This window comes from Ursus maritimus, unplaced genomic scaffold (assembly GCF_017311325.1).
Source record: "Ursus maritimus isolate PB19 unplaced genomic scaffold, ASM1731132v1 scaffold_30, whole genome shotgun sequence".
Taxonomy (NCBI): Eukaryota; Metazoa; Chordata; class Mammalia; order Carnivora; family Ursidae; genus Ursus; species Ursus maritimus.
In genome coordinates this window covers 10,659,139-10,672,648 of record NW_024425564.1, presented here as the reverse complement: position 1 = coordinate 10,672,648, position 13,510 = coordinate 10,659,139, and the positions used below count along the sequence as shown (strand labels likewise).

General features: G+C 41.2%; 1 protein-coding gene across 7 annotated transcripts in view; it reads right to left on the bottom strand.

The window, feature by feature from the left end:
• LOC103665030 (cytidine monophosphate-N-acetylneuraminic acid hydroxylase) overlaps nt 1–13,510 on the bottom strand; it is a 104,573-nt gene that overhangs the window by 63,754 nt on the left and 27,309 nt on the right. For all 7 annotated transcript variants that reach the window (XR_005838763.1, XM_040644907.1, XM_040644905.1 and 4 more), the window contains exon 4: nt 613–722. Coding sequence is in view for 6 of the 7 variants with exons in the window: in XM_040644907.1 (XP_040500841.1) it covers nt 613–722 (110 nt within the window). In the remaining variant the exon portion in view is untranslated. The remainder of the gene's footprint in view (nt 1–612; nt 723–13,510) is intronic.

Here is a 13,510-nt window from a genome sequence, read left to right as displayed (position 1 = left end):
GCCAGGAATCAAATGCCGTTTTATTACATCTATTCTCAGCAGGTTCCCCTTCGTTTCCTCAGATAAGTAAATGCCCATTTTCACAAGCTTCCCAGATATTCCAGAAAAATGAATATTGTACTGTTTACCTCTCCCAAACTGCCAAAGTGTTTCTTCCAGAGGAAACTCTTCTACAGCTAAGAAAATTTACCAAAAGGATCGTAAATTATCTCGGGGCAATGTGCGGAAACATACACTGGCCATCTTATCTGACCGTGATCTGGTATCAAAGGTAAGTTCCTTATTGCCTCCAATAAGGAACTTTGGCACAACTCTCCTTTGGGACCTCCTTCATTCATGTTTTTTTGTTGTTTGGTTTTCTTCTGAATATATTTCCTTGCAATTCCTATCAAGTTCTGGAGGGTCCTAAAAAATTTGCTCAAGAGTTCGGAATAACTTTATTTCATGCCCTAACTAGCCACCTCAAAGAGTATTCAAGGTAATATAGGATGTAAATATACATATATATTTCATTTTACTTTATATTTTTACATATATAAATGGACATCTTAGTTTTATTTTTGTTTTTAACAATATTATAATTTTAATTATATAAGAATTTTAATTCCTTACCTGCACTTCTCCAAAAGCCAAATGTTCCGGAGCTCTGGGTTCTGAATCCCAGGGGTTAGGAGGATTCAGTTCTAGAAGCAAAAGTCCATTTTCTTCATCCATTTCAACAACTGGAACCGAAAGGGAACAAATATAAGTTAACAACAAAAAAACTGCTTTGAAAAAAACATGACTGAAACAGAAATGCATGGCCCAGGTACACAGACTACCAAAAAATCAAAGGGATATCAAAACAAAAGGCAACACTTATTTCTGTCAAATAATATCTCCCCAGACAAGGGCTTAACACCAACACCAATTCATTTCTTTATTCATATTACATTTAAGGAACTCAGTGCGTCAGGGACACAGACACACATAAACAACTTCATTACAACTGAATAAATGAATGATAGAAATGAGCTCAAGCTGCTACAGGCATGTACAGTGGGAAGCACCTGGTCTGGCTCTAAGGGTCAAAGCAGATTTCAAATAGGACATAATGCTCCAGCTAGACTTGAAAGATGAGGTATTTGGGGTAGACGAGAGAAATATGGTTATTGCAAAGCAACAGGGCTGACCGAACAGCATGCATGAAGGTGTGGAAGAAGGGAGAGCTTGATATTCACAAAGTGACTGGTAATTTAGGACCAGGGAGAAGTGTTTGAGGCAGGTAGGATGCACAGGTAGGCCAGAGTAGGTCACTGAGGACCCTGGACAGGGTCCATGCTAAGGACAAATTTGGATTTTATCTTGTGGCAATGAGGGGTCAATGAAGAATTTCAAGCAACTGTGGCAGACGCTACTGGGGGCCTGAACAAAATTTATTCTCTCCCTCTTTTTTATTGCCAGCATCCTCTTTTTCTTTAGCAGTGGCGATATGCGTATCTAAAGATCATGATCTCCCAGACATCCCTGCAATTCTGAGCGGCCACAGACATAGCTCTAGGTACTGACAGAGGCTGCCGCTCCTCTCATGCAGCACAGTTCTTCATGACCCTCTCCTCTTCCAGATTCTGGAAACCGCTCCCCTCCTCATCCCTTTGGTCCTAAAGATGGATAATTTGGTTGCTATCTATACTAGGTTACTCTACTTTCTCTGTGATTCTCCCACATCGACTGCTTATAAAAAGTCCTTTGTGAATATACCCTCATCAAATTATCCTAATTTGGGGATGCCACCTGTTTTCTTTTTGTGAGTCTAACTAATAAATAACCAAAAATAGCTATCCTGAAACCCCAAATTCAGTGGAGTAATCAGCTCTGGGGGATAAGGGTGTATATGATGTGACCAAGGAAACTGACATAAAGGTCTTTTCTTGGTAATGTCTTAGGTCTTAAGCTGGATGTTGGGCACATAGGTGTTCATTCTATTATTTTTCTACCTTTTAAACATTGCATAAGAATTTAAATAAAAGCATATTAATATTTTCTTAGTAATAATTATCAACTTATTTAATAGTGAAACATAATTGGTTTTCTTAATAAAATCAGGAATGCACAAAGGATGCTTGATTGCACCATTATAATTAAATCATGTTCTTGAAAATGCAAGTGGTATAATAAAGACACATCTTATTATTATTTCCAGGTTATGTGATTGCGGGAAGATGGTGTCGTGAAATAGAAAGAATGCTGGCTTTGGAAATCCTGCCTGTGCTGCTTCTTATCACCACCCTGGGCTTCCTTCCTGACCTGTAAGGTAGGACTACGATGCATGCCTCATAAAGACTTGTAAATGACACAGCAGATCCTCAAGTGTCTAGCACTATGCCGGGCGTAGAGAAGGCATTTAATAAGTAGCAGGATTATTATGGTAATTATTATACCTTCAAGGAATCAAGAGGTAAAAAAAAAAAAAAAAAAAAAGTTCAGCACGGGAAAAACAAAACTACATGCTAGCAAATACCAGTTAGAAAATACTATGGTGGGCGCCTGCGTGGCTCAGTGAGTTAAGCATCTGTCTTCAGCTCAGGTCATATCTCAGGGTCCTGGGATCGAGTCCCACGTTGGGCTCCTTGCTCAGGGGGGACCCTGCTTCTCCCTCTGCCTGCTGCACCCCCTGCTTATGCTTTCTCTCTCGCTCTGACAAATAAATAAAATCTTTAAAAAAATAAAATACTAGTTCATATCCTTTCTTCATTTTGTATTGGGTTTTCTATTTTTTTCTTTGTCAATTTCCTCCTATATGCTGGATAATATTCCCTTGTTGGTTATGAATATTGCAAAATAATCTCCCAAGTTGTCATGTCTTTTCCCTTCGTCCATGCCATCCTTCATTCAGCAGAACATCTTTAGTGTTGATAAAATCATATTCCCCAATTTTCTGTCCCCTTCAGCTGCTCTCTTGAAGTGTTGTTTGAAGAGTCAGAAAGTTCACAGCAGGGGCAAATGGTAGCCACTGCTGGTTGTTCACCCATAACTTGCTCTTCCTGGCCAAAGGAGCCCTCATTTTGTTCAAGTGTCCAGTGAGCTCTTGTCTCCCTGAGGCCATGCCCCAAGGGCGAATTGTGATTAGTCTAAATCACAATGGTAATGGACTGGTCTGGGCAATGAGACCTGGGGGCAGGTCTGACGGGGTGCTTCCCTAAAGACTTTCCTCTCTGTTACAAAGGAGAAAGAGGAAGGGTTCCATAAGGTGTGTGGAGTGCGGTAGCCATATTGCCACCTTGAAGGAAGCAGCCAACATCTGAGGACAGATGAGTGGAAAGATAGAGGGAACCTGGGTGCTTGATCTGGGGCTTATTTCACTTAACATCTAATCTTTTATTTCCTCAAGTGCTCAATGTTCCCACTCACCTCAGGACCTTTGTACATGCTATTCCATCTACCTGCAACACCTTCCTTTCTTCATAGAGTTGCACCTGCTACCCCCTCAGATCTCAGCTCAAACATTGTCCAATAAAAAACAAAATCTAGACATAGATAGGGAGATGCTTTAATTAGAAAGAGCGTATAGCACAAGAGAGAACACTTCTGACTCAGAAATCTGTGAGCATCTCAATATCCAGCAGAAAAAAGTTTTTCTTTTACAGGATAAAGGAAGAGGCAAGCAGAATCTCTTGAGGAGAAACCAGACAGGAAATGGGAAATGACCAGAGGGGTCTGACAGGAACAGGGTCTTGGCTGTGGTCAGCACATTTCCAGAAGCTGATAAGGGGAGACACGTTCTACTTTTCTGTGCTTGCTCAGGCTTGGGACAAGCAGAGTTCACCGGCCTGTAGGCAAGAGAGAAGCCTGACTAAAGTTTGGTCAAGACAGAGAGTAAGAAATGGGCTATAGTGAACACTTGGTTCCTCAGAGAAGCCCTTCTTTATCCACCCAACTTGGATGCTGGAACCAGATTGCGTGGATTAAATCCCAGCTCTGCCTAGCTGTGTGACCTTACATGAGTTCCTTAACCTTTCTGTGCGTTGGTTTCCTCATCTGTAAAGTAGCAATAATAAAATAATCCATCTCACACACACACACAAAAAAGTGCTACCAATCTCTAGGTCACAAAGATATTCTCCTACATTTCTTCTGTTACTGTTGTAGTGTTACCTTTCTCATTTAGGCTATTAGGTTATGTGAAGCCTATCTTTATCCTGAAGTATATGAGATCTTAGACATGGGTAAAATAATTTGTTAGTCACACGCTTTTACCAGTTAGTAATTCAACTATCTTATGTTTTTTATTATGGAAATTACTCCAAATACAGAGAAGCTCTTAAGCACAAACATGATCGTTTTACTTAATTTTTAGTTTTTATATTTGTTTCTTTAAGTTTTTATTTAATTCAGGTTAGTTCACAGTGCTGTATTAGTTCCAGGTGTACAATACAGTGATTCAGCACTTCCGTCCATCCCCTGGTGCTCATCACAAGTGCGCTCCTTAAGCCCCGTCACCTGTCTCACATATCCCTCCATCTACCTCCCCTCTGGTAACCATCAGTTTGGTCTCTATCGTTAAGAATCGGCTTGTTGGTTTGTCTCTCTTTCTCACCGTCATTTCCCTTTGCTCATTTTTGTTTCTTAAGTTCCACATATGAGTGAAATCATATGGTATTTGCCTTTCTCTGACTGACTTATTTCGCTCAGCACTGTACTCTCAAGCTCCATCCATGCCATTGTATATGGCAAACTTTCGTTCTTTTTATGGCTGAATAATATTCCATTGTGTATATACATACCTCTTCTCTATTCCTTCATTTATCAATGGGCACGAGGCTGCTTCCGTAATTTGGCTATTGTAAATAACGCTGCAATAAACATAGGGGTGCATGTATCTTTTCAAATTTGTGTTTTTATATTCTTTGGGTAAATACCCAGGAGTGGAATTACTGGATCAAATGGTAATTTTAGTTTTTAACTTTTTGAGGAACTTCCACACTGTTCTCCACAGTGGCTGCCCCAGTTTGCATTCCCATCAGCAGTGCACGAGGGTTCCTTGTTCTCCACATCCTCACCAACACTTGTTCTTGTGTTTTTGGTTTCAGCCATTGTGACAGGTACGAGGTGGTATCTCACTGGGCTTTTGATTCGCATGAGCATCTTTCCATGTGTCTGTCGGCCATCTGGATGTCTCCTGCCCATTTTTAATTGCATTATTTGTTTTTTTGTGTGTGTTGAGTTGTGTAAGTTCTTTATATATCTTGGATACTAATCCTTAATCAAATATGTCATTTGAAAATATCTTCTCTCATTCCATAGATTGCCTTTTAGTTTTGTCGACTATTTCCTTTGCTGCGTAGACACTTTTTATTTTGACGTAGCTCCAATACTTTTTATTTGCTTTTGTTTCCCTTGCCTCAGCAGACATCTCTAGAAAGAAGGCCAATGTCAAAGAGGTTGCTGCCTGCATTCCCCTCTAGGATTTTGATGGTTTCCTATCTCACATTTAGGTCTTTAACCCGTTTTGAATTTGTGTATCGTGTAATACGGTGGTCCAGTTTCTTTCTTCTGTATGTTGCTGCCCAGTTTTCCCAACACCATTTGTTGAAAAGACTGTCCTTTTCCCATTGGATATTCTTTCCTGCCTGGTCAAAGATTAACTGACCATATACTTGTGGATTTATTTCTGGGTTTTCTATTCTATTCTATTGATCTGTCTATTTTTGTGCCCACAGTTTTATTTTAGATGGCAAAAAAATAACACTACGAGCAGCCTAAATTCCAACAACAGAGAAATGGCTAAATAAATCATTTGAGTTAATATTTAATGTAAACATACTTTCAAATTATGTATGTATAGAATCTGATATGACTAATACTGTAATACTAACAAAAGAAAAATATACAAAAATAATATATAGAGGAGCACCTAGGTGGTGCAGTCAGTCAAGCACGCAACTCTTGGTTTCGGCTTGGGTTGTGATCTCAGGGTCATGGGATCAAGCCCCGTGTCACTCTTAAGACTCTCTCTCTCCCCCCTCCCTCTCTCCTCTGTGCTCTCTCTAAATTAAATAAACCTATATCTATATCTGTGTGTGTGTGTATAATAATTACGATTATTTATAAAAGTATGCCTCAAAAGATGACTGGAAGACAGAACAACTAGATAGAAGATCAACAAAGAAATAGAAGAGCTGGGGCGCCTGGGTGGCACAGCGGTTAAAGCGTCTGCCTTCGGCTCAGGGCGTGATCCCGGCGTTCCGGGTTCGAGCCCCACGTCAGGCTCCTCCTCTATGAGCCTGCTTCTTCCTCTCCCACTCCCCCTGCTTGTGTTCCCTCTCTCACTGGCTGTCTCTATCTCTGTCAAATAAATAAATAAATAAATCTTTAAAAAAAAAAAAAAAAAAAAGAAAGAAATAGAAGAGCTGAGCAAAACTATAAACCAACTAGACCTAACAGACATATACAGAATGCCCCACCCAACTGTAACAGAATGCACATTTGTCTCAGCTACATGTGGAATATTCTCCAGCGTAGGCCATACATTAGGCCATAAAACAAGTTTCAATAAATTTGAAAGGATCAAAGACCTATAGAGTATGTTCTCTGACCACAATGAAATGAAAGGAGACATCGGTAAAGGAGGAAAGGTGGGAAATTTACAAATATGTAGAAATCAAACAATGAACTTACAAATGGTTTAAGGAAGAAATCACTAGAAAAATTAGAAAATCCTTTGAGATAAGTAAAAATGAAAACATATGCCAAAATTTATGGAATGTGGCCAAAACAGTGCATAAAAGGAAATTTATACCTGTACACACTTATATTAAAAAACGAAGATCTCAAACAAAGAACCTGACCTTCTGCCTCAAGAAACTAGAAAAAGAAGAGCAAACTAAACCCAAAGCAAACAGAGGGATGGCAATAATAAAAAAAATTAGAGCCAAAATAAATGAAATTAAGAATAGGAAAATAAGAGAAAATCAATGAAAACAAAAGTTAGTTCCTCAACATAATTAACAAAATTTACAAGGCTTTAGCTAGACTGACCAAGAAAAAAGAGAGAAGACTCAAATTACTATAACCAGGAATGAAAAAGGAGATTGATCGTATAGAAATAAAAAATATATATAAGGAATACAATGAACATTGTGGATTAACAAATTATATAACCTAGATGAAATGGAGAGATTTCAAGAAAGGCACAAATTAACTAAACCAGCTCAAGAAGAAATAGAATATCTAAGCAGACCCAAAACAAATAACAAGATTGGGTCAATAATCATAAAACTTCCCACGAAGGTTAGTTAAGGCCCAGATGGCTTTACTGGTGAATCTGACTAAATGTTTAAAGAAGAAGCAACATCAACAATTCACAAACTCTTCCAATAAATAGAAAGGAACGCTTCTCAACTCATTCTATGAGGGTACTATCACCCTGATACCAGAACCAGACAAAGACAGCACACACACACAGGCACGCACAAATACAGACCAATATTCCTCATGAATATAGACATAAAAATCCTTAAAAATATATTAGCAAATACAATTTAGCAATATAAAAAAGAATTATCACCATGACCAAGTGGGGTTTATGTGAGGCTGGTTCAATGTTCAAAAGATATAAGGCTGGTTTGGTATTTGAAAATCAATCAATGTAATACATCACATTAGTAGAACAAAAAGGGGGAAATCACATGATCTCAAATGATGGAGAAAAGTCATATGATGAAGTCCAATACCCTTTTGTGATAAAAACACTCAGAAAACTTTGAAGAAAATTTCCTCAACCTGCTAAAGGGCATCCATAAAACTTCACGGTTAACATCATGCTTAATAGTAAAAGACTGGATGCTTTCCCTTAAGATCAGGAATAAGATAGGAATGTCTCTTCTTGCCACCTCTACCTGGAAGTTCTAGCCAAGGCAACTGGGAAAGAAAATGAAATAAAAAGTATCCATACTGGAAAGGAAGAAATAAAACTACCTCCATTCAAGACAACACGATCTTGCATATAGAATAATCTAAGGAATCCACTAAGAAACTATTAGATCTAATAAATGGGTTCAGCAAGGTTGCAGGATACAAGGTCATATAAAAAGAAAAAGGGTTCTCTATACACTAGCAATGAACAATCTGAAAATGAAGTTAGGAAAACAATTCCATTTACAACAGCATCAAAAACAATAAAATACTTAGGAATAAATTTAACAAAAGTAGTACAAAACTGATACCCTGAAGGCTATAAAACATAGTTGAGAGAAAGTAAAGATGACTTAATAAATGGAAAGACATCCCATATTCACGACCAAAAGACTTGTATTGTTACGACGGTAACAGGCCCCAACTTGATCTATAGATTCACTGCAACTCCTATCAAAATTCCAACCACCTTTTTTCCCCCTAGAAATTGGAAAGCTAATCCTAAAATTCATATGGAAATGCAAGGCACCCAGAAAAGCCAAGACAATCTTGAAAAATAAAACAAAACTGGAGGATTCACACTTCCTACTACAGAGCTACAATAATCAAAACAATATGGAACTAGCATAATGATAGACATATAGATCAATGGGATAGAGTCTAGACATTAAACTTTACATTTCTCATCAACTGATTTTCACCAAGGATGCCAAATATTTCAATGGGGAAAGAGCTTAGTCCTTCATCAAATAGGGTTGCAAAAGCCAGATATCCACATGCAGAAGAATGAGGTTGGACCTATATCTCACACAATGTACAAGAATTAACTCAAAATGGATCAAAGAATGAAATGTGAGAGCAAGAACTATAAAACTCGTAGAATAAAACATAGGAGTAAATCTTCATGACCTTGGATTAGGCAATGGTTCTTAGACTATCTATTAGTCTATCCGTATGTCAGTCTAATAAAGCATATTAGTGTATTAGATTCAGATATTCGAAGCCTATGCTTTCTTAGACACAAAGGGTACAACTTACAAAGAAAAAAATAAATAAATTGGACTTCATCAAAATTAAAAATATTGTGTTTCAAAGAACACCAGCAAGAATGTGAAAAGACAACCCACAGAATGGTAAAAAATAATTGCAAATTACATTTCTGATAAGGGACTCGTATCTCTAATATACAAAGCATCCTTATATCTTAATAATCAAAGACAAAGAGCCCAATTTACAAATGGGCAACAGATCTGGATAGACTGCTCCAAAGAAGATAAATAAAAATAATATGAATATAAAAGGACCAATGAACACACAAAAAGATGCTCCTCATCATTAGTTACTAGGGAAACGCAAATCAGCGTCAGGGCACAACACCATTTCATACCCAGTAGGATGGCTATCATAAAAAATACGGACAACGACAAGTGTCGATGAGGATATGGAGAGATTGAAGCCATCATACGTCACTGGTGGGAATGAATATGGTACAGTGTTTTGAAAAACAGTTTGGTAATTTTTCAAAAAGTTAAGCATAGAGTTACCATATGACCCAGCAACGGCATTAAGTACGTAAACAAGAGAACTGAAAACATGTCCACACAAAGATTTGCACACAAATGTTCATAGCAGCATCATGTATCACAGCTAAAAGCGGGAAGAACCCAAATCCATCAACTGATAAATGGGTACATGCAGTGTGGTCTCTCCATACAAGGGCTGCTACTCAGCCCTAATAGGGGTGAAGCAAAGGAGCCTGACGTTTGCACACATGGACAAGCCCTGAGAACATCACGCCGAACGAAAGAAGTCAGACACAAAAGGCCACACATTGCATTATTCCAAATATATGAAGTATCCCGAATAGGAAAATCCAGAGACAGAAAGTAGAGCAGTGGTTGCCAGGGGCTTAGGAAAAAGGGGAACGAGGACTGACTGCTAATAGTTATAAGGTTTCTTTGTGGGTAATGAGAATATTCTGGAATTAGATGGTAATAATGGCACAACACGAGAAAACACTAAAAACCACTGGATTGCACACTTTAAAAGGGTGAATTTTATGTATGTGAATTATATGTCAATAAAAAGGAGGGGGAGGAAGGGGGACAGGAAGGGGAAAAGAAGAGGGAGGGGTGAGGGGAGAGGTAACCATGGTGAGGAATGGGAGGAAAGATAGCAAAGCAAAGGTGGTCTTGGGTGATGGGCGTGCAGGTGAGGCTCTTCCTTCTAGTTCTCTATCTTGTTAATTATGACCATCTATTGTTCTCTGTAATGATAACTACAAAATCATCTCCGCTCCTACCCCAGGGTGGGACTGAGTGTTGCTTCCCTTTCCCGGGATGAGGTATGAAATCCGCTCATGGCGGTGCTGGGCTGAAGAATGAGCTCTGGCAAACTCGTTTTCCATTCTCACGCAGCCTCCTCACTTGAGCAAAGGCTGAACGTCACTGGGGCCTGTTGCTTCCCGTCCCGCTGACCCTGCTGCCACCCGCGGGCCTGCCCTTCACCGGCCACGGCACCAATTCCCAGCTCATCGCTCTGTTTTCCCACTGACCCAACTTCCTGCTGGGTGGAAAATCCCTCTTTCCCCGCTCCTGCGGTCCCAGGCTCAGGGGACACGTGCAGACTATCTGAGCCCTACACGTACAAGTAAATCATTACGCTCTGTGTACCAGCGCCGAGAATTTAACAGATGTTCACTTTGAAAATTCCTTCAACAACCCAGTAAAGTAGCTATTGCTAGTATGATCACCATCTGAGGAACCTGAAGCACAAAGAGACTGAAATCTCACCCAGAAGCACTGAATTGTGTTTGGGCTTCAGGGTCTGAACCCAGGCTGTCAGGCCCCACTGCACCTGCTCTGAACCACTTTGCTATCTTATCTCTCCTCATACACGTCTTGTCCAAAAGACGTAGAGGTTTCATAAAAGACCCTATGCAGCTATAGATTTCTGGGTTACTTACTACGTATTCATGGGTGACAGTATATTGTCCTTTCACTCATGCAAACACTGTATTATGTGCAAACCTTTTATTCTTACCAGTTTTCTGCCAAATTAATGTCACAGTATTTGCACAGCACATGTAACAATGTGATTATAGGTTTTCTAGGCTAGGCCAATGGTCATGGGGTGGGGCTTACTGGCAAAAAAAACCAACAAAAAACAAAAAACTAGTGATCCAGACATCCCTTTGAGGGGCGTGGGAGGACACATTTATGGTCAAATCATTGAGCAACTCTCCCAGATCAGCATTCTACCACCTTAGGGGGTGAGTGGAAGAAAACATGCACCCTAGTCAGTGACCCCTCTGCTCATGGGGAACTGGGGATAGATACCCGTGCAGGTCAGAGTCTTCTTTAAAAAGTGATTTGGAGTTGGTCTAAGACACATGGGCAAGAGTGGTCCTGACATTCTATTGCTAGGGTCACAGGAATTTGAGCCTGCAAAGGATGTAGTGGTAGCATAATCCAAGTCCCCAATCTGGAGGGACACGTAGGAAGCTCCCAGCTCAGCTCCCTCCGCAGGTAACCAGTGGTAAAGCTGCCCCCCTCCAATTACCCACATGTACTTATGCATCCAGTTTTTTTCATAACTGGATCATATATGTAATGTTTATAACCTTTATTTTGCTTTATAATCAGAACTATTATTTTAGTTTCTTCATTAGTATCCCTTTTAAGATATACTAAAGTTATTCCTAATGTTTAAGTTGTTTCCATTTTTTTTTTTTTTTTTTTGTAAACAGTACTGCTGTAAATGAACATTCTCTTTGACACATCAGCGATTAAGATCTTAGGATAAGGTCTTGGATGTGGAATTGCCGGGTCAAAGGTATGCACATTCTTAAAGGTGATAGGAAGCTCTCTGGAGAGTTCTGAGCAGGGGAATGATGTGACTCAATGTGGATTTTTACAAGATCATGCTTGGGTGCTAGCAGCAGAATGGACCGCAGAAGGCAAGCAAGGAAGCAGGGCGACCACTCGTAAGGCACAGGTGACTGACTTGCACTCAGATGGAGGCAGTGCACATGGGTCTGAAGCAGTTTGGGCACAAAAGCAACAGGATTGATGGGCTGAATGAGGGAGTTCAAGGAAAGACAAAAGTCAAGAGTGACTCCAGGTTTTGCTCAATTGAATGGATGTGGTATTGTTTACAGAGAAGTGGAAGGCTGATGGAGGAACACAGATGGGGAAGCTGGAGGAGGAACAGGTGTGAGGAACAGTGATGGGGAAGCTGGAGGAGGAACAGTGTGAGGAACAGTGATGGGGAAGGCTGGAGGAGGAACAGTGTGAGGAACAGTGATGGGAAAAGCTGGAGGAGGAACAGGTGTGAGGAACATTGATGGAGAAGGCTGGAGGAGGAAGAGGTGTGAGGATCATCGATGGGGAAGCTGGAGGAGGAACAGGTATGAGGAACAGTGATGGGAAAGGCTGGAGGAGGAACAGGTGTGAGGAACAGTGATGGGAAAGGCTGGAGGAGGAACAGTGTGAGGAACAGTGATGGGGAAGGCTGGAGGAGGAACAGTGTGAGGAACAGTGATGGGGAAGGCTGGAGGAGGAACAGGTATGAGGAACAGTGATGGGAAAGGCTGGAGGAGGAACAGGTGTGAGGAACAGTGATGGGAAAGGCTGGAGGAGGAACAGTGTGAGGAACAGTGATGGGAAAGGCTGGAGGAGGAACAGTGTGAGGAACAGTGATGGGAAAGGCTGGAGGAGGAACAGTGCGAGGAACAGTGATGGGAAAGGCTGGAGGAGGAACAGTGTGAGGAACAGTGATGGGAAAGGCTGGAGGAGGAACAGGTGTGAGGAACAGTGATGGGAAAGGCTGGAGGAGGAACAGTGTGAGGAACAGTGATGGGAAAGGCTGGAGGAGGAACAGTGTGAGGAACAGTGATGGGAAAGGCTGGAGGAGGAACAGTATGAGGAACATTGATGGGGAAGCTGGAGGAGGAACAGGTGTGAGGAACAGTGATGGGGAAGGCTGGAGGAGGAACAGGTGTGAGGAACATTGATGGGGAAGCTGGAGGAGGAACAGTGTGAGGAACATTGATGGGGAAGCTGGAGGAGGAACAGTGTGAGGAACATTGATGGGGAAGCTGGAGGAGGAACAGTGTGAGGAACATTGATGGGGAAGCTGGAGGAGGAACAGTGTGAGGAACATTGATGGGGAAGCTGGAGGAGGAACAGTGTGAGGAACATTGATGGGGAAGCTGGAGGAGGAACAGGTGTGAGGAACAGTGATGGGGAAGCTGGAGGAGGAACAGTGTGAGGAACATTGATGGGGAAGCTGGAGGAGGAACAGGTGTGAGGAACAGTGATGGGGAAGCTGGAGGAGGAACAGTGTGAGGAACAGTGATGGGGAAGGCTGGAGGAGGAACAGGTGTGAGGAACAGTGATGGGAAAGGCTGGAGGAGGAACAGTATGAGGAACAGTGATGGGGAAGCTGGAGGAGGAATAGGTGTGAGGAACAGTGATGGGGAAGGCTGGAGGAGGAACAGTGCGAGGAACAGTGATGGGAAAGGCTGGAGGAGGAACAGTATGAGGAACATTGATGGGGAAGCTGGAGGAGGAACAGGTGTGAGGAACAGTGATGGGAAAGGCTGGAGGAGGAACAG